Source organism: Anticarsia gemmatalis, chromosome 9 (genome assembly GCF_050436995.1).
Source record: "Anticarsia gemmatalis isolate Benzon Research Colony breed Stoneville strain chromosome 9, ilAntGemm2 primary, whole genome shotgun sequence".
Lineage (NCBI taxonomy): Eukaryota > Metazoa > Arthropoda > Insecta > Lepidoptera > Erebidae > Anticarsia > Anticarsia gemmatalis.
The window spans coordinates 4,787,580-4,809,223 of record NC_134753.1 but is presented as its reverse complement, the minus strand read 5'-3'; the positions used below and the strand labels follow the sequence as shown (position 1 = coordinate 4,809,223).

At 36.3% G+C, this 21,644-nt stretch overlaps 1 protein-coding gene across 1 annotated transcript in view; it reads right to left on the bottom strand.

The window, feature by feature from the left end:
- Window positions 1-961: 961 nt before the first annotated feature.
- LOC142975253 (cadherin-86C-like) overlaps window positions 962-21,644 on the bottom strand; it is a 109,904-nt gene continuing 89,221 nt past the window's right edge. Inside the window, exons 4-15 of the mRNA XM_076117991.1 lie at window positions 20,947-21,191; window positions 19,745-19,828; window positions 18,388-18,513; window positions 15,037-15,301; window positions 7,567-7,759; window positions 7,129-7,372; window positions 6,333-6,918; window positions 5,891-6,242; window positions 5,431-5,632; window positions 4,980-5,110; window positions 4,173-4,499; window positions 962-3,994 (exon numbers count right to left, since the gene is read on the bottom strand). Coding sequence (XP_075974106.1) covers window positions 1,522-3,994; window positions 4,173-4,499; window positions 4,980-5,110; window positions 5,431-5,632; window positions 5,891-6,242; window positions 6,333-6,918; window positions 7,129-7,372; window positions 7,567-7,759; window positions 15,037-15,301; window positions 18,388-18,513; window positions 19,745-19,828; window positions 20,947-21,191 — 5,228 coding nt within the window. The 3' untranslated portion in view covers window positions 962-1,521. The remainder of the gene's footprint in view (window positions 3,995-4,172; window positions 4,500-4,979; window positions 5,111-5,430; window positions 5,633-5,890; window positions 6,243-6,332; window positions 6,919-7,128; window positions 7,373-7,566; window positions 7,760-15,036; window positions 15,302-18,387; window positions 18,514-19,744; window positions 19,829-20,946; window positions 21,192-21,644) is intronic.

Here is a 21,644-nt window from a genome sequence, read left to right as displayed (position 1 = left end):
ACTCTTCGCTGATCGAGGACATTCTCCTGAACCCGCCATTGGAAAGCAGATACGACCACTTAAAATACGAGTTTATAAAACGCATGTCTATTTATCGCCTAAAGAATGAAGTCTTGGGCAATGACAAGCCTTCAGAATACCTACACAGACTGAGGAAGATGGCTGATCAACGTGTTCCAATAGAAACAGTATTAAATGTCTGGTTGAAGAATTTACCAAGGCCGGTGCGTGAAGTCGTGAGTCTCGAATCATCAGGTCACGTGGATATAATTGGACCGATGGCTGATAAGGTTATGGCATTGCTTCCTCCGATGCCAGCAGAAGACGTCCATTTCAGTTCAGATCAGTTCGAAATTATATTGCAGCGAATCAATGAGTTGACAAAACAGGTGCATATAGTTCAGTTGATGCTGGATGGTGAAGGGGTTGAAGAAAATCGCGTTGAAGCGACGTCGGGAAGGCAGCAAAATGTCGGGAATGAGGACAAAAGTGGTATGAATAAGCGAGGCACTCAGAAGATTGTATGCTGGTATCATACTGTTTTTGGTGAGAAAGCCACGGCTTGTATAACTCCTTGCCACTTCAGCCCCCCTAGTTCTCAACATGCTTGATTTACTTTTTCTTATATTGTTTATTATCTTTACGTCATTGTTACTTTACTTTTACATTTTCATCTGTTTTTCTATTGTTTATTACTTGGTTATTGTGCATAATTAAAAGTAGTTCATTTCTAGTACTTGGGTAATTGAAGTGTTTTGCTATTTGTATACGTTTTCTAAACCGTTACCTTATTTTTTCTTTTTCTATTGTTAATAGTTTGCTTGTGTAAACTTTTGTGCATAGAAGGGTGATTTAAATTGTGTCCATTATAAATAAATTAAAGAATTGATAACTAAAATGTGTTTGTTATTCGTGTTTGCCAATTCACTACTGTAAGATATGTGTTTTTATGGAATGTAAATAATACGACTTTTAAATAATACTCATGGTTTAATATGTAATATATAACTTTATATTTTATAACAAATATAGAATTGCACACTGTATCAGAATGCATTGTAAGGTATTACAGAAATAATATTTACAAAGACACATATTAAAGCTACAATTAATTTAAATATTTTAATATCGTATTTTCAACATGTGACGTATTTACATTATTATAGGAAAATATTCTAAAATTATGATAAACCAGTCAATAAACAAAGGCAGTTGTATCAAGTTCACTTACAAGTTATTATACACAATTACACATTAATAACAGCGGACTAAGGATACGTTTTAGCTAAAACCCTATACGTTAACGAAACTAGCTTAACCTAACATATACTAAGTATCTGGACATTAGCTAAAACGTTATCCGAAACAAATCTGCGAAAAATACTTCTTTGTTATCAATAATATAATTTAAATACTTCAACATTGGACGGAGTACAGGGTACGAGTCTTTAATTTCGTGACTATTCTAAATACACATTGACATAAGGCACTCAATCGACGGTTACAAAATGTAAAAGAGAACTAGTATGAAGTGGAGCTGCTATCTGGTCGCAGTTGCTTCGTTTGAACATCGTCGTAAGCGATCGTGAACACACTTTTTTTCTCAGTGATTGGTAATCTCTTCATATGGCCTTGTTGAACTAACGTATTCATGGCTATGCCTGAATCGTTGTCGTCTAATTTTGTTCTGTGACTCACTTCTGGTACATTGTCACCTCCTATATTTATTTTCGAGACGTGGACCTCAGGATTCTTCCGGTCTTCCTCGTAGCTTGTTGAAATGGATATACTGTGAGTCAAAGCACTTTCAGATATATCCTGTTTTGTGTCCTTCTTGACGTCGTCTTGGTTGACATAAATTGGTTGCTGTTCTCCCGCTGTTTTTCGGGGTAAAGGCTGCTGACCAAGATATTTGGGAATATGTGTTGGCTGGATATAACACAGAGGGTTCTGGTTTTCGTATTGATGTTCGTACCTGTGTTCTGAGTGTTGTAGCAAGGGATGAACATCTGGTAGTGGTCCTTCTGGTACAGGAGTAACTTTACCTTCTTTTAGTATCCGTGGATGGATGAACTCGCTTTCTTTTGTTGATTTGAAGTTTTTTTTTGCCTCAGATTCGCTTGTATTATCTTTACTCATAATTTTGCCGTACCGACCAGTTTTTTCTTTATCATCCTCGTTTTTCGATTTTGATATCCGTTTTGGTTTGTTTGGTACAACTTTCTCAGCAGGCGCGGCTTTGCTACTACCAGCTTTTTTATTACCATACCATTGCATGTATCGCGGCAAACTTTTTTGCGTAGGCTTTGCTGTGTCTGATGATTTACCTGATTCGCTAGCTTCATTGGCTTTTTTACTACTAGATTCTACATTACTTGAACTATCTGCTTTTGGTGATTTTATTTCTATATCGGGTGACTTTACTCTTGCACTTAATTGTTCGACCACGTTTTCACGAGCTTCAGTAGAAGATCCCTGTCTAGAAAATACTAGATTTCTGTTATCTTTAGAAGCTGAGCTACTTCTGCTTTTGCTCTCGAAACTTTCATGTTCTATTGCCAGAGGACTTGTAGGCAGATGAGCATCATCAGCGGTGACTGAAGCTTGTTTTTGTAGTCGTAGCCTCCTATTACTCAAATCGGAGTCTACTTTTTCATCTAAGGAATCTGAGATTTCCATTAAAACTTCCCTTCTAAGTCTGGATTTTCTATCACTGTCAGATAACTTTATTTGCGTTGAGCTAACAGTTTCATTTTTGGATGTCGTAACTGTACTTTTAGTCACATCACCGTAATTTCTTATGTATTCTTCTCTTTCATTAGTTTTACTTATTTTGATATGCTTTTCACTTTCTAACGAAGGCGATACTTCACTTTCTTCTATGATAGGCGTTTTAATCTTTCTCTTTAAGTCATACACTCTAATACTTCGCCTAGGATCTTTGTACTTTAGTTTTTTCTTGGGTTTTTTCTTTTTCACCCAGGCGACTTTCTTAGTTTCATCTTCCAACACCATTTCAGATTCATCCTCACTATAGGAATCATTATCGCTTCTAGCTTTTCTTCTGGTTGGCTTCAGAAGTAGCTGTGGCTCAGTCTGCGTACCTATGTGACATTCAGTTTGCGTTGCCATCACAGAATGACCTGGCAAACTTTGCGTTTCTAATTTGCTTTCTACTTGAGACGCTGTTTCTTGGTTTTGTAACATTCGCTCCCGTTCAATGAGTATTTGATGTAACAGCTCATTTTGCTTTCTAAGAGACGATTCTAATAGTTCTTGGTGAATTGTAGATTTGTTTTGCATCTCAAGCAAAGCTGACTGAAGGTAGTTTGTTTTAAGTGGTACTGAGCCGGGCACATCAGGATGAAGGTTTGTATAGTCATGAAATTGGTTCTGAGCCTCACTTCCCGCTTGTGATCTTTGTCCCATACTTTTTCCGTCTTTGCCAGTTGAAATATTGTCTAAATCTGTCACCTTTCCCATTCTCTCTCTTATATTGTTTGCTTCTTCTCCTTGTTCTCTGATAAACCTTTCCATGAGTAAATTTTTACCGCTATCAACAACCACGTATTGTGTATGTGGTATTAATGTAACCGGTCGTTGTTGATGAACGGGAAGGTTCACGTAACGTTCCTCTTCGTTTTTGCCTCTAGTCACTAATCTTAAAATTTCTGTATTTCCCTCCTTAATAAAATATTGATCCCTGCCTAGAGAAGATGGGGCGCGTACTTTGTCTTGGAATTCACGTTTAGTTTTATTATCAGTCTTGTCGTGTACATTCTTTTCAGCATCAGACTTGAGGAAGACTCCGACTTCGGAGCCGCGGTCTATTTCATGTCTGCGTATCGAGTCATTGTCTTGCTCTCTATGTTGGTAATGTAAAGTGGCGATTCTATCGTAACCATTTTCTAAATCTTCAATGTATTCTTTATGCTTGTTAGCAAATGCCTCTTGTAGTTGCATTTCCTTTGTGTAAATTATGTTGGGTCCATCTCTGTAAAAGACAAAAACATGGATTTGTACACATTGCTACCTTTTTTTCATTAAGGAGTACATTTTTATTTTCTAATGTTAATTATAAGCTCATACAAGCAACAGCCCACAGGTAAAGCGCCTTTGAGTTGAAATGCACCAGTTTATATCATTGTTAGTCATATCAGAAGTAAAATTACCTTAATCGAAATGATTGTCGGTTGTCATTGTATCTGTAGTCATTATCAGCCGCCGCGTGTACGAACTCTTGGCGGATATCTCCCGGCGTTGAAGCTGGTTTAGACGGTTCTTTGGATCTGTAGTTTCGTTTATTGAACTTCCATTGCGTCGGCTTCGTCCTCAAGTCTGCCTGTTCGGCACTCCATGCCTCGCGCCTCCTCCACTCATTAGCTTGTATTGACTTATTTTCTATATTTTGCGTCGACTTGTTTTCCCTCCCAAGTCCCTTGTCGCGCACCACTAAATGCACGTCGTCCTCTGTGGAGTTGACACGTATCACTCTTTTCCTAGAATTTATTAATGGATATCTATGTACCTAGCTGTTCTGTTATCATCACTTAAGAGTATAAGAATGTGACTGTGTGTTAAATTAAAGAAGGCATTCGTACATTTACCCTTTAACGTGACATGCAGTAAGTAGGTTTAAATTGTAGAACTATTTTTATCTCAAAAAGTGTAAAACTATCGATAAAGACGATGAGTATTATTGAGTAATGAATTCACTTTTTGAGATGTATTTGAAAAAAAAATTGTACAACAGTGCTTCAAAACAAAATAAAATATTTACCTAAAAAAGTGTTAAGATGGTGTGAGAACTTGCATTAGTTGGTGCATTTCATTCTGTTAATAAGAAAAAAGGAAATATTAGTAGAAAATAAGTTAAATATAACTTAGGATGCAGTATCTAATTCAAGAATCTAAGGGTGTTAGAAGTTAGCAATTATGTGACTAAGCTTGTAAAATAAAAAAGTAGATGTGATATTTACCTTGGAGGCATATAGAGGGGGCACCCTTCACATATGCAGCAGCAAATAAGTAGTAACAGTACTAACGCTACTAATATCGCTAGCAATATTAACAGCCAGAATAACAAACGGCTTTCTGCTCTGTATAGACCCTGAAAGAAAAACAAGACGTGGTCAATTGCTACTATTTCCTAGAATGTTCTATTTTAGACCTATTGCGTACATTTGATTCGTAAGTTTGGCTCATTAGGCGCAGTAGTTAGCGGCGGGTTCGAATCCCACCGGAACAAATATTTGTGTGCTGAGCACGAGTATTTGTTCTGAGCCTGGTTGTAAATTTATCTAAATAAGTATGTATTAAGAAGTATATAATCAGTTATCTGGTTACTATAGTACGTGTGTAAATTGTCCCAGTTTTTTTATTTAATTAATTAGTATTATTAACTGTTTCAAAAGCTATAGGTATACTTACAGAATCACCGCCATCGGCTGTAGAAGTTTGATCTGATTTCCCTGAATTAGTTCCAGTACCAGATCCTGTGTTGGTGTTAATGACCCCACCAGAATTAGTGCCAGTTGTGTAGACAGTCACGTTCTTCGCCAGTTGCTCCTGTAGCTTTGCTACATTGATGGCCGAGTTGCCTGTCATGCGTACAACCGCAATAACTTCGCTTCTGGAAACAAATAGATAGTAACATTAATACAAGTTATATTACTTCCTAGCTACAATTTTATACCATAGATTCCTTTCCTGGGAGAATTTTGAACCCATCGATCTTCTAAAAACCTTGTCCCGACAGTAACGTAACAAACATATTATTAAAAAATAACTATCCAATTTAGTTTAGTTGTTCAAAAGTTATGCGCGTACATTCATTTCGTTGATTAATTTTTACTTTTCTGAGAAATACTTTTAAGGAGTTTATACTTACTTTTCTTGACTAGACTCTTGTCCAATTTGATCTGTGGCACCATTATCTGATCCTTTGTAAGGTTTAATTTCAATTATGGTGACTTTTCCTCCCGAAAGAGTGCTCAGTACTTCTTCCAGCTTTCTCTTATCTGGGTTCACTCCAGGCACTATGAAAGACATGGTCCTAGTCTTGCTCTCAGGAGGGTATATCTTCACCATAGTGGTGGAGAATAATCTAGGGACGCCTAAGTCATAGGCCCTGATAGTCAGAACAAATACTTCGCTTTCGTCCTGACTATCAGATTGACGTCTTCGTCTATGTACATTTTGCTTTTTTGTTCTTTTCAATGTTTCTAGAAGATACAGCTCACCTGAAAATTAAGTAACCATATTATTAGTATTGTTGACGTAAATGTTTTCTTATGGAACAGTAAAACAATTTCAAGGAAAAAAAATATTACCTGTTTCTTCATTAATAGCGAATTTTCCATCTCCATTCCCCTGTATAATTTCATATCTGACTACATTATTTGGTGGCTCGGCATCTTTGTCAACTGCCTTCACAAAGGCTGCCGAAGTGAAATTATTCAAGCTCGGTGACAGTACGAACTCGTACAGTGACCTCTCGAATTCTGGTGGGTTATCATTTACATCTAGTAACTTAATAATTAATGGCACTGTTACTCTTAAACCTACTCCTTCGTTATCTCTAGCCTCTACTAAGAAATGCAGGTCTGGCATCGCTTCTCTGTCGAAACCGTGGTTGTTTTTGGCTACAGTTATGACTCCAGTCATAGGATCCAAGTGTAGGGAAGTGTTAAGGTATCCTAATATGGCAGTAAACTGTACTTTTCCAAAAGAACCCGTGTCTACGTCATCGGCAGCGACTTGAACGACCCTGGTGCCAGCGGTTACGTTTTCCGCCAGCTCGACGTCATATGACTGCGCCAAAAATAGCGGTGGATTGTCATTGACGTCGTTTAGGTATACTGTCACGTTTGCTGTTGCTGACAGGTTTGTTGCTGGACCGAGCTCTTGGGCTAAAATCTGGAAAAGAAAAATATAGTCGATAAGTCTCTAATTAACAAACCGTCTTAAGGCTGATTAAAGCTGGACCGTATCGGGACCGGACCATGTCCTGGCTGGAAAACAACAGCCACCGCAATGATAACGAATTACTTTATACACAAAATATAATATATCATATTGCCCCGGTCGCGACTCGGTGTAGCATGAAATATTTTATAATTTTAGTACCTGAAATACGACAGATTTCCTCGCTTCATAATCCAGCATGGTATTGTCGCGTACTTTGATGATGAACTGCGCGTGTCTCTCGGCGACAGTGGGCGAGATCTCGAAGGTTCCATTGTTCCCCACGAGTGAGAGAGAGAAGACACCATTCTTGCCTGCATCGTTGTCGTTTACTTGCGGTATGTATGGCTCGTTGAATGTTAACGCCGTACCTTGAGGCGCGTTCTCATCTAAATAGGTGATGTAGCTGGAAAACATATTGAAAAGTGTCGTTAGTAATGAGTTTGTTCGGCATGTCCTTTGAACGGTATTAATACCACGTACAGAAAATGGTAGATATTCTACAAAAGTAGGTACACTATCATTGATTAAAGCGCGAGTGTCACAATCGATGCTGTAAGTTCTTAACGTAGTAAATTTTGAATGATATTTTCAACTTACAACTGATTCTCAAAGTACGGCGGTGAGTTCTCTCGCTCCGGTAATATAAACGCAAGCTGCACAGTCGAGGACATAGCCTCGGGCTCCTCCCTGGACAACCGCACCTCTTCAGCCACCACCGTAAGAAGAATGGGCGCTCCCGCGTGCGAGATTGCTGCTATCTCCTCTATAGGACGCTCCAAGGTCACCTCACCTGTAATTTAAAAAAAAACCTCTTAAAAAATATTTATTTATTTATTTTCCTCTTTCCTAATATATCTAGTATTTTCACTGTTGTATATTAGCGCCATCTATTAAACATGTCATGAAACGTTGCACATTTTGAAATCTCGTCCCTGAAGAAAGTGTCTGTCATTTTAATACGAGTAGCTGCTGACAGATGGCAGTGTACAAAATTATTTGTAAATTTATATAATTCAGGTATCGCAGTTTTCATGTACTCAAGTTCAATAGATATTTAACTAAAGCATGGGTTTCAATTAATCATGTTCTTCATTGTAATCATACGACACAAGTTTAATAGAACATAAAGTACTTATTTATAAATTGATATTGCAATAGATTGCTTTGACCCGACCTAATTCATGTACAGAGTAATTTAGTTTAAAAATCATCATTATAACTGTTATATAACTATTTCTTTGTGTATTAGAACTAAATTGCAATAAATAATTGCGACGTTTGCAATAACTATTGTATAATAAAGATAAATGAGTTTTAAAAAGAAGCTTATAACAAACTGACACTGCAATAAAATATAATTAGACAGAATGTATCATAAAGAAGAACAATTTCTTTTATACAATACATTTTCAATTATAAATTTAAAACAAGTTCAGCTGGTGGCGTTTAATTTTTATTGATTTTAAGTCTATTGCAATAAAGAAAACTACATTATAATAATGCTTAGTTAGTTTATTTATTATTATGTAGGCAATCTTTAGACTTAATATAATATTTAATATTTTAAATAGGTTGATTATTTAGGACAAAAACATTTTAGTTATTGTCAGAGCATAAATAGTTAAAAGAACATTGACTGCAGGTAATTTAGTAACTTATCTGGAAGTTTTTAAGAACTATGTTCTAAAAGTACTTAAGAAGCTGTCATAATAATTTAAAATCCTTTTAATACTATGTTACACAAATTATAGGTACGTACACTAATAAATACATAATGAAACATAACATTAGTAAAAGAACAAAAGGCACCGACTACGAACACACAATCTGTTAATCATTACGCGCATAATATTCTATAACCGGTAGGTATAACAACAAACATTCTTCCATTCATGTCAGCCTGGTACCGCGCTTTCATTATGCCAAGTAGGTGTCTGAGAAAAAAACGTCGTGACTTGTAATTAGCATACAAAAGTGGTGCATCTACTATCTTTAGTATTAAGTAACGATGGTCCTCATCTGTCGTCGGTGACAAGGCGCAAATGAGACCCTCATTAATTATTTAGCAGCCGTGGTTTGAATAGACCGAATAAATTATTGCTAAGGAATAAATTAATACTGTTTATGTCCGTGTGCTTTGTCGTAAGTGTCTGTTGTGGCGCGGCTGCCCTATTCTGTGAATGATTACTTCTACTGATTGTTTTCCAATCAAAAATAGAGTAATCGGACTCATTAAAACATTAAAGTCGATAATTTTAAAAATCCAAACACTTCTTACTTTACCTGTATTGAAATTGATTATCAGTACCGCGATTCTCCACCACAATCGACTACCGATAACCAGCTAGGTATCGAAACATTTTTTATGACAATCGGTTCAACGCCTCTAGCGGGTGTTGTAGAAAGTATTTTTGTTGTGCATTTTAATGTCAAACTTGCAATACCCGAAAGTACATAAATGCGGCACTGTTCATTTGTTTAAAAACATAGATTCTAGTGATGAATAATCACAAAATTATTTAAAGCAGTCGGTTTTGACTTCAACTCTAACTAGCCAGTCCCATTAGATAACCTAGCACCTCAAGCGCAGTCCAACGAGTACTTAATGAACCGAATTGATTGCCTCTTTAATTCATTTCTATCTCTCTGTAATAGCAAACATTAACCTTTATGCTACCACCATTATTCCATCTTTGTGGAGATTCATTAGCGTATTACTGGAAAACTTCTGCGCTTGAAGGCATTACTGCAGAAAATAATTAGGTAAAATACTTTATTTTAATGGCTAATTTGTTTATGAGCAGTTGCTATAATGCTAACTCATTTTTGTTTTAATTTTTTTAAGACAACTCGTGCACTAATAATTGCTCTCGCGTCGCGGGTACTTTTACAAACATACTAACAACGGACACAAAGTACATCCAAACCCAAAACAACTATGTGTTGATCGCACAAATAATTGTTCTGTCTGGGAATCGAACCTCCCAGTGCAATGGTAGCAGCGTGGCGACCTAAATCACTGCGCTACGGAGGCAGTAGAGTTATATAAATATGTAGTTTTCTATTGTTTTTACCATCGTGTGACTTGTGTATAGCAAAATAAGTTATTTTAAATATGTCGAGGATGCTTTTAGTACTGAACAAAACAAGGTACCTACATATGTTTTATATCGTATTGCGTCACATAAGAGAGAATGGGTCAAAATGTTCCCCGTTTTTGTAACATTTTTGACTGGTACTCTGCTCCTATTAGTCGTAGCGTGAAGATATATAGCCTATAACTTTCCTCGATAAATGGGCTATCTAACACTGAAAGAATTTTTCATATCGGACCAGTAGTTCCTGAGATTTGCGCGCTCAATCAAACAAACAAACAATTAAACAAACAAACTCTTCAGCTTTATAATAGTAGTATAGATTTACTAAATGTTATGACTAGTAAAGCTAGATATTAGATCTAGGCTGTACTGAATAAGTCTATTATGGATCGTAACTTTTGATTTTGATTATAAAAGCTGTCAACTTTATCCTTTGTAGGGTTTGATAACGCCATGTTGTTATGATTCGAAAAATATACAACGTGCCTTATATTCGGTATTACAATAAGACTCTCGGGGTGCTCAATATGTCCATTTGTATGTACCGACGGGTGGGCTTTATGTACCTCACTCGAAATACGCGTACTAACTTCAAAATTGCTCCGACCAAATTGAATCCCGATATCCATTCACAGCTTTTCTCATAACGTGTCATCTGATTAATTCGATAGCAAGAAAATCAGGAGGTATACTTTTGTTTCTCGTAAAGAAATTATGCTAACCAACGTAATAGTACTTCTGTCTGTACGTATTCTGGTTTCTGGTCTTTTAGAGATTTCTGGGCACGTACTACCGGATAAGCATACCTTACATTTATACCACTGGAATGAATTCATAAGTGGGAAAATTCATGTGAATTATCATCGAATATTCGATTTTCGTTGAATAAGAGTAGACCTCCAGGTCGTTCAATATCGGTTGGAAGTAAGTTTTAACGGTTCTTAAGGGACAAGTTGTGCGGAGGCGAGCATAGTTATCGAGCTGATAATGTCAGAGTCGGGATTGTATTGTCAGCTCCTAGGTATAGGAGACGCTATTCAAAGGAAGTACCTTTATTATGAAGTAAGGTAGGGCAGCTTTACAAACAATGGCTGTTAAGGCAAGAGCGCGACCGGTAAGGTCTAATGAGCCATTATGCGCTTGTTCAGCAGAATGCAAGGTTGCATTAAAAGCCCTGTTAACGTTTTCGAAGTCCGTCGTGTTTGTAGTTTTGTTACAAGAAATACGCATTGTTAAGCGTTGTCGTAGCCGCTACCACGCACCATGAACTTATGTCTTTGTTAAGACAATTTAGATGTTAGCGTCAACTTTATATTAGGTAAAGTTCATACTGAATTGTCTTTTGGAACAATGTGGGTTATAATGACTATGAGTTTCACGACAATACGTGGTTCTACGTATAAGCTTATTGGATATAGGTTACGCTGTTAATATTAAGTACCTAATCTATGCCATTAGTATCTACTTGAGTTTGTTCAGATCGCATTGTTTGCTAACTCATAATAATATCTAACCAAATATAATTTTGTTTTACATAATACAAACATGTTAATTCTTGAACCTAGAATAATATAAACGAATATGACAGACGCAGAAACAGATTCAAAGGTGTAAAATCACAAGAAGCTAGAACTCTTTGGCGCCAGATGTTTAGGAATTACGTCTCAATAACACACTAATAAGTACAACAACATTAATAAACATTGTCATTTAACTAGTAAAAGCAATTACCTAACCTGATTGCCTTTTAATATAAGTACATTAAAGTATGACTAACAAATCTGCAATCTGCATACGTTTATTCAGCGGCAAACAATCGAAATTGAATTTGCAACGAGCATTTTCCAATTTGTGTTTATACTTTAACCACATTTCATAAGTAAAGCGAACACGGCACGATTTGCAACGAAACTTAATTCCAACCAGTTTGTCTACACGTTAATTGTTATACTTAATGAAGAAAGTTTCACCACAAAATTTGGTGCTATAAAACCCAAAGTTTGGTATAAAATGACTGCAAACAAATCTGATAGTGTTATTTAGTTGATAAAGTGGGTCACGCAAGGTTGCGGCCAGTCACGTGGTGCAAGTGGGCCGAGGGAGTGTCGACTACGATAAGGAAGTAGGATATCCTACAGTAGCCGGATACCCGTCGGACGTTGATGCTATCAAAAGAAAAAATACACTGACCCAGTGCGGACGAGGAACGCAAAAACTTAGACTGATACAAGAAGCCGACATATTACAGAGATTTATTAATGAGCTGAGCAAACTAGGGTACCACTGTACAGACCACGATTTAGGTCCACTTTCATGACGTTATCTCGTTGAAGTATCGCCGTTAAACTTGGCTAACAATAAATTTAGTTTTTATGCCATGCCTCAAAGTATTTATTTGGGCAACTAACAATTAATTTATTAAGTTTCTTTAAGTTTGGGTCAGAGCCCATTCGTCCCCTAAAATTCGTCCCCTAGTATAAAAGTTGTAGATTCGGCCCCTGCATAGGTGCCCATTGGTCTCCTGGTAGGGGACCAATTAATATTTTAATAAAAAATATTATTTTAAAGGTACCCATTCGTCCCCTCTCATATATATACAATATAAGTTAAAGATTCGGCACCTATTCAGGTGCCTATTGGTCCCCTGAGATAAAATTAGCTATATTTTACTTATGAAACGGTTAACATAATACACTTGTGAACAGTTTATTAACGGAATTAATTTAATAAATCATAACACATCATTGAAAAAGCTATGCATATATTATTAATTTAAAATGAAAAAACAAATATAAGATTAGTTTTGTACTAAAATAATGTTTATCTTCAATAATTATTGTGATTTTAGTCATTTTTAGTTACTGTAGTTATAGTTTGTTAGATTTAAGTTATTACGATTTTGCATGTAGTTGGTTAATATACAAAAAAAATATATGTTGATTTATCTAGTCTTCAATAATAATTACTGTGATTTTAGTATTTTTTTTTGTACTGTTATAATTTTTTAGATTTAAGCTATTATGATTTTGCATGTATGTAGTTGGTAAATATACAAAAAAATAAGAAGTAATTATTTACTGTTGATATGTGTTCTATTTTTTTCTGCATATTTTATATTTAATGTTGATTTATATGATGGTCAATCAAGACTGATTTTTGTAAAAGAGTTGTATTTTGTTAGTTTCTAGGACATTGTGATTTTGTATGTGTTAATCTTATTTGAAATAAACATGATATCTACCGAAATACTATATTTTTTATTATAGCCTTTTCTGCGCGACTGTACCAGGACCACCAAGCTGCAGTATACACATATACATATACTTATATTAGAAGAATGAATAAAAATAAATATTCTTCAGGGGACGAATGGGCCCCTCAAAAGTTCCAGGGGACGAGTGGGCACAGGGTGCGAATCTTAGGGGACGAATGGGCTCTGACCCTTAAGTTTGGTATCGAAGAATTGATCATTCTATACACAAAACAGAGATAAAATAAATTTTATTGTTACGATTGACTACTTAGATACATGAACTAAAATAATATGGTTATTGGCTTATAATTGTAGCCGACCATTTTATTGATATAAACTGCGGCAAGTACAAAAAATATAATTGAATTTGTATTCACTACCATAAATAATGCGGTCTCGAACGATCTTCAGGGTACCAGTTGGAAGAACAATAAATAAGAAATGGTGGTACAAAAAATGGCATCAATCAGACTGTCTGTAATAACCAGGGAACAATAAAAACTTGGAGTATCAAGTGGCCATCGCAGGTTGTTAAATCATAAATTGCAAAGAAATATACGACTCGGCTGACTTCGCCATTTTATGTAAATAAAAAGTAGAAAAAGTTGAAAAAGCCCTCGCCATTAAAATGCCGCTGACCCGACAGCTAGCACGTAAATGAATAATCTTTGTGGAAAATTAACTCGCACGGTAATGCAGCCTCGTAATATCCGTTAAAGCGACTGTTTACCCTTACACTGGGTTAAACCCAAGGACACGTGCAAATTGTGCGGCCAGTTTGTGGCACACTCTGTACTTTCAATTTTATTATTGTTAAAATACTGCCCGTATCTGATTATTAAGTCGTGGTTGAAATAAGTAGCTGACCGATTAATTAAGTTTAACAAGTACCTAATTTGCCTATATTTAAAGTTCAACCCATGATAATTGATAGCTTTTACTAGCAACATTAACTCTTCTACAAATTTGCCTTCGCAAAAATATGCCGCAAATTATTTGCCGCATGAAAGTACGCCCTTAATCTTTTTGGACGTTTTACCACAATACAATATTTACACGTGTTGTTGAAATTTAACTTAAAATCTTTGCGGTCTATTACTGTAGAGGTTTCGGACAAAGCGCCGGAAACCACTTTTATTAATGTAAAGTAAAATTTAAATTAACACGTTAATAGGGGTTTATTAGGAGTCGACTACAATTTGTACGTATGGAAATGGATTAATTAATTCTTAAAAGGTTTTATGTAGATGTGAGACGTAAGGCCTTTATTGTAGAAGTTACTAATTTTAATATTTTATTGTTATTTTAGATTGGTTCGAGAATTGGATCAGTTCAGATGTGTAGGCGTTTGATTTCCATTTAAGGATGTAATTACTTCGTTCATAAAATACGTTGAAAATACAGTGTGCTCTCTAAATTAATATAATGATGAGAAATACACCCACACTCTTCTTACGTAGGTACTTAAGAATAATAATTCTGAAGTATTTGACTGATTAATATTTCGATATTTGTGTATGCGAAAGTTTGTCCGAGTTCCTGTCTGTTTTCATTTAACGAATAAATCACTGAACTAATTCCAATAAATGTTGTTTTTAATGGACCGTAAAAACCCGGTACAAAAGCGACTAAAAACGGAAATAAACTAAGGATAACATTAGTTTACACGGAGCCGCGGGTGTTAGCCAGTTGTCAATTATCTGGGAAATTACGTACCTGATGTTTCATTGATATTGAAAAACGGTGTGAACGGATTCCCTTCGGAAACTAGGCCGTATCTGATCTGCCTCGGAGCGCCCTTATCCCCGTCTTCAGCGCGGACCCTGACGACCATGTCTCCCGGCGCGACCTGCCGGGGCAGGTGGGTGATGGGAGGAGCAGCTGTGAACACTGGAGGCATGTCTTGAACGTCTTGAACTACGACCACCACTTCTAGGCCGGCGATGTTTCTGGTGTCTTTGCCTACTTCTATGTATGGGTCCTGTAATGGAAGATAGAAATATTTAGTTTGAATCAATGAAGATCGTTTTGAGTGTTTATGTGTTTCGTTTTGGATGGGTAAGTTTTTGCGAAAACGTTCGAAAACAATAACTTTTGATGCTATTATTAAGAATTACCGTCTTTTTACAGTTTTCATTAATAGGTTGATCTTAAAATATTTGCTTTCGTCGATGGTAGCAGTTATTCCGTAGAAAATGTTTTTTATGGTTCATTTGCCCAAAATTTTATTTCTTTAATTTTTTTGACATACAGTCCTTACATCAAACAAAAACTGGACACCATAACTACTAATCGATCACCAAATCTTTAACGTACAAGACTGCTCTACTAGTTAGTTATGAATTTAAGTATAATATTACGGTAAATTAATGATCTTATTTACTTGAAATTCCTCCATAAACACGTATAACCATATCCTTAAAGTAAACTTAGTAATAAAATTGAGACATTCATAGCAGGAATTGAAACTATACGCGCATGAAGCTGTAAAGACGCCAAACGACATGTCCTGGAAATGAATGTTTATGATCAGAGTACGTACTACGAATCAAGGGTACACCCACCTATAGGCTATTTAATGTAATAAATTAGTATGATAACCTTACATGAAACATATGAACGTTATCAAGAAACATCATATCAAACTGTTACTACCGAATGACACGATGTTTTTTTAAGTTTTATTGTAGGTATAATGGATTGTTAAGAAGCCAAATCCGTGATTTATGTCGCTTGCCTTATTTCGTTTTTGTTTTAAAAAGTATTTGATGTCATTCATCAAGATAGTACCTCTGACTCTATCAAACATCCAAATCAGATCAACCGTTATGTCGTAAAAATGCAACACATAGTCTGAAAACTTAGTACCCAAGTTTAAGCAGCTGACGTTGTCCTATGTACGTTGTATGTATTTCTTATGTACTTTATTTTTGAACTACACATGTGTAATTATGAACAAGATAAGCCGTGCTTGCTCTCTTCTAAGTTGTCGAAGTATAGGGTATATATGTTGTATATTTTCTAAATATTACTCAGAAAGTAATGTTGTAATTGGTATTGGTATCAGACATAAAAGGTAACCTTGCATTCATTATTTATATTTGTCACAGAAATACATCACAAAATTCTACTTCTAGTTTGTAACCGTCTCTAAATGTTAAAAGTACCGATCATGTCCTCGCGAATGATTCAGACGGGTGTACCAAGTAATTCTAAACCCATTGCACTTGTTTTGTCGCAATTAATTACAGTTTAAATGTTGATCATTAGTTAGTGTACCAGATTGCGTCTGTTCGATACATGCTCGACTTGATCTCGGGAACTTAGCATAATTAACACTAATTAGGGAAATAAGGCTCATTTAAATACTAGCTTTCGTTTGCTGGTTTGTTTGGGAAAAAAAGTAAATTTTATTGACACTAGACATTACTGGCAGGCTGTTATATCGATGAATTTTATGATCTGTGTATTATTGATTTGATTCATCTTTTAATTAAGAGGTATGATTTTTTTAATTTGGTGTTACATAGTATCAAAAAATCATGTTCCGTTTTACAATATCGTCCAAAAACAAAACAATATTTGTGGTTTATATTTAATGCTGACTCTAGCTTTCATAATATGTTCGATTCCAATCTTTATTTAAAAGTATTTTCTACTTACTACTATTAATAATACTATTTGATAGTACTTCTATTTTATATAGTTGTCTCAAACTGACAACAAACTTTCATCCCAACAGTGTCTGAAAATTGGTTTGTCAAAACTATTTAGCCACATTCAGTGAACAGACAGTTTACTTTCCAAAGTATCGGGTGTTAGGCCCTCGATCAAAATCCCGCAATGCAATGCAAACATCGTGTTAATTGTGTCAACACATCCGTTGTTGTGACTCGCAAGCAAAACAGACCGCCTGTCAGCGAGCGAACTCAATTTTACTAACATTTCTAGAACATTCATTCTGATTTATTGTAACTCAATTTGTTTATAAGAATCCGTATTTCATACTTATATATTAAATACGATATAATAAGGACTCTCTGTTGCGGTTACATGGTTAAAACACTTAACGAATTTTGATGAATGTGGGATCGTGACAGTTGAAGATTTAATATCTAAAATAAGCTACATAATTTTTTGTCACTCACGCGAACAGAGTTGCGGGCAAAGCTAGTTTAATTTTAGAACTAATCCTCACTAACATGACGTATTCAGAAAATGTTTAAATGAGATTGCAACGCTATCTGTTTATCTGATAAGCTTTACCATCTAAACCACAAAACTGAAACGAAAATAAATTACAGGGTGATAGAAATGTCCTGCCTCAAAAAAATCTACCTAAGCCGAGCAGTGGGGGAAATCTATTATACCACAGTACGTCCATATTGTTATATAATATTCTAGAACTAATGTATTATCCTCGACTATAAGACATACATCGTATAATAAGATTATTGAGATAGAGTGCATCCTGTGAAACTTGAATGGCAAACAAATTATAACTGTACATGCATTTTATCGCTTCATAAGAAAGTATTTATGTCCTACGTGTAGCCTGTTGACGTAAACCGGCAGTTTTGCATCCTGAGTTTCCTTGTTATGAGTCGGGACTTGCAATATGCCAGGTTATCTGCTTCCTGGGGTACCTTTGAACTATTATATTGATGACTTCTTCTTTATCTTTGGTTTTCTGCATCTCTTATATTTATGAGTACTGGCAATAGTATAGTTACATAAGTACGGTAGTTATTGTATTTTTTTGCGAATCGTTTTTTGGTGTCTCTTTTAGAAAATCTCTAACAACTAACAACAAATAAATCTTCATGGTATATATTATTAATAAATTGAATCTATAACTGTCCCACTGCTGGGTTGCGGTTTCGTCCCGTAATGAAAGAGGGGTTAGGCCTTGAGTTCACCACGCTGGCTAAGTGTGCCAATCCACTACTAAAGTATGACCATGGCATATTATGTCAGCTATAGTTCAATTTCCAAACACTTATGATAAGAACAACCCCATGTCAAATACATAGGAGTATATGAGAGAGATAAAGTAATATTTCTTACCACAGCCAGCAGCGTCAAGTGGTACATAGACTGTGCTTCGAAGTCAAGTGGTCCGACCAAGAATATCGTTCCTTCAGTGTTCTCAGCTGACACGCGACGTTGTCGAATGGCGAAGAGAGGCGATCCCTGAAACAACATTACCATTAGCCCCGTGAAATTAAAACCGTAGATAATCTGTATATTCAATTATAAAGGTTGATTTGATAAGGATACAGGGATAATGAACAAAAAATAAGTTAGTAAAATTATTTTTTGCTATTATTAATCAGTGTTTTTTTCTTGTGCGATGTTGACCAATAAGTTTCTGTTGGTAACCCAGATTATATGTATTTTGTTGAGTACTGATAATACATCTGAGCAAACATGTATTTCCCTGTTCCTTTACAATAGAGTTCCAAGTTTCCTCATTACAGAGCAATACAGAGAAATGTATCCAGGTATTATACGATACACATTTTACAACCCGGACACCGTTGGATTGGCCGCGGCCAGCCCACAACAGACGCTCTAAAATTACACCACATGTAAGGACACGATCTCCATTATTATAGCATTTAAGCCTATAAAACGACCTCGGGTTGCGGGTGCTAGCCATTCTCCACGGCCTGTGAGAATTTTAACATGCCTCGCCTCTTAATGCCCCGTAATTGCAACTCATCGGATGGCCAGCGCGAAACGCCCGCTGCCCACAATACACTTATTAAGTAGCCCCCTAATGAGATCGTTCGCGAACTAATGTATTCACCGACTAGTTCTGGGCAATCGTTATGCATAACAATCGACCCATACAATGTACATGTACAGAAAAAAGCTCGTAAATTGCTAAAGCCATCATATACCGCTTCGGATATTGCTCGAATTAGAGCTTTCGCTCATTATATCTTTTTGCACATTCAAGACTTCATTGTGCTCCACAATTATCATTTTGAAACGGAATCACATTTGAGTCGCGGAAATAACTTGATATAATTTCGACTATTTCGCACGGTCATCAACTTGTCGACACATAATATTGTTGTTGGAAAGTTAACGAGCGGCAGATATTACGTGTATTACGTTATAATTTCGTGAACTTTCTCATTGTAATTCCGAGATTGATTGCCTATTCAAATCTGTGGGAGTACATGTAAGGTGCGTTAAGGTCCGACCACATAAACTGTAAATGAGTTTCGCAAGAGGCGTACCCCGCGTCAGCCATAACGCTGTGAAAATGATCCCTATTAACGTGCGAGCGAAACTTCATTATGTGGTTACAGCAAAATGCGTGTCAAACACGACGCAGCCAGAAAATATCATTAGCCAACCCTTAATCATCGTATCGTATAGCCTTTTAAATGTAAATTACGTGGTTACTTACCCAAAGTTCCAGTTCTAGGGGCTTCGGCGTCAAAGGATTTTTTCTTGCGATTACTATCTCGAGATCGGTCCCACGTTTGGCGTCCTGCGAAATAATGTTTTGGTTTAAAATAAACTTGTATTTCAACAATACTCTTCTTTTTTAAATGGTATGTTTCGAAGATTGAAATTGTGAAGCAATAACGACTAGTCTCTTCAGTTACATTGAAACGGGCACTTATTTCGCGCACAATTTCCTCAGCCTCATTTACTTCAATGCCTTCCACAAAATAGCTAGATTCATCTAAATATAGTATCGTACGAGTAAATTCAGTAGAGTTATGTTAATTCCGATATCTGTTCTTTGTGTCGGTGCACGTACGTCATCATCATCATCAATCACGTCGCGTCACGCGGCACGCTCCGTCTCGGCGACTCATTTGTTCGTGGGACAGGTGCTTTTTACACCGACGTCAGCCCACCATTATAACTGCATCTTTACTATGTAAATGAACATGTTCAAGAGACAATTTTAATGCTGCCAGTAAATGAGATTGTCGCAAGTGAGCAGTTAATTCAAGACTCCCAGTCTAATGGTCTATCATGTGCCATTTAAGGTGATAAAATCCCTAATTGTAAAAGCTTTGCAGCACTGCCCAGGAAATTGATAATAAAAATGTTCCCGGTACTATTCTGCGGCTTACATATGTTTAAAGCATAACTAAAGTACTGCATAATGCATAGTGCTAGGATTTCAATTACAGTGCACATTGTTAAGGATATTTTACAGCGGTCATAAAAATTTAGAGGGCATGTTTTATGGTTGTCGTAGGCGAAGGATCTTGTAACATTTCACACATTGAATTAGCTATGTCCAGCTTAATAAAGAGGTAGGTTTGAATGTTGCTTGCGTTCGACATAAAATTTTATCATGATTTCATTTCAAAGCTTAGAAACTTACAGACGAACGCGCGGTCTGAATTTTATTACGTGACATTATTTCTTTACAAAGCAAGGGAATATTTTACGGAAACGATGTATATTGCATATTGGTTCTTACACGTACTTGTAAAACTAAGGAAAAACTATAAAAAAATACTTGTGAGCTTGAATACCTATAATATTCTAATAAATGATGCTGCAACAGTTTAGATGCTGTCAAAAAAGGTACCAACACAGGAATAATTCTTAAAAAAAAAAAACGGTTCTTGGTTTGAAACTTACCTCCGGCACTAAAATAATGCCTGGCTGGTGAGGATAAATGGTGTCCCTGGGTGTAGTAGCATTGGTCCCTGTAACCGAGCAAGCGATGCGAGAGCTTCTACCGCGGGTGTTGCGCACCGAAAGCCTGAAGTCCACATAACGGCCGGGCTCCAAGCGACGCAGAAGAATGATGTTGGCCTGGCATACCGAGTTGTACCGAGTACATGGCAGAGTTTCTACGCCGATGTCCAGGCGACCCATTTGACCTAAGAAGCAATAGATTAATAAGTTTATTAAGTCTCGATTTCTGTAGTACACGATAGATGTACTCGGCACGGGACACAGGAGTCTAAAAATATTCGCATGACTACTCACTTTGCCAGTGTGAGTTGTTAATACAGTTGAGTGGGTATGGGATCCACAGTGCATTAGTAATTGTCAAAGGGATGTCTCCTCAATGCATCAATGCAGCAATGCTTCATGCAGGTTGAAATATAAATAGATCTGGGGCGATCACGTGTAACTTACACCTCTGTGCTTAGCCGTGGGAGCATAAACAGACAGACCGACTTTTGCGTTTCCAATCTAAGTATATATAAATAAAAATGAATCACCGCAATTACGCGCATAACTTTTGAACAACTAAATTGGGTACTTAATTCTTGTATTTATATATTTCTGACTGTCAGGACACGGTTGGTAATGGGATCGATGGGATC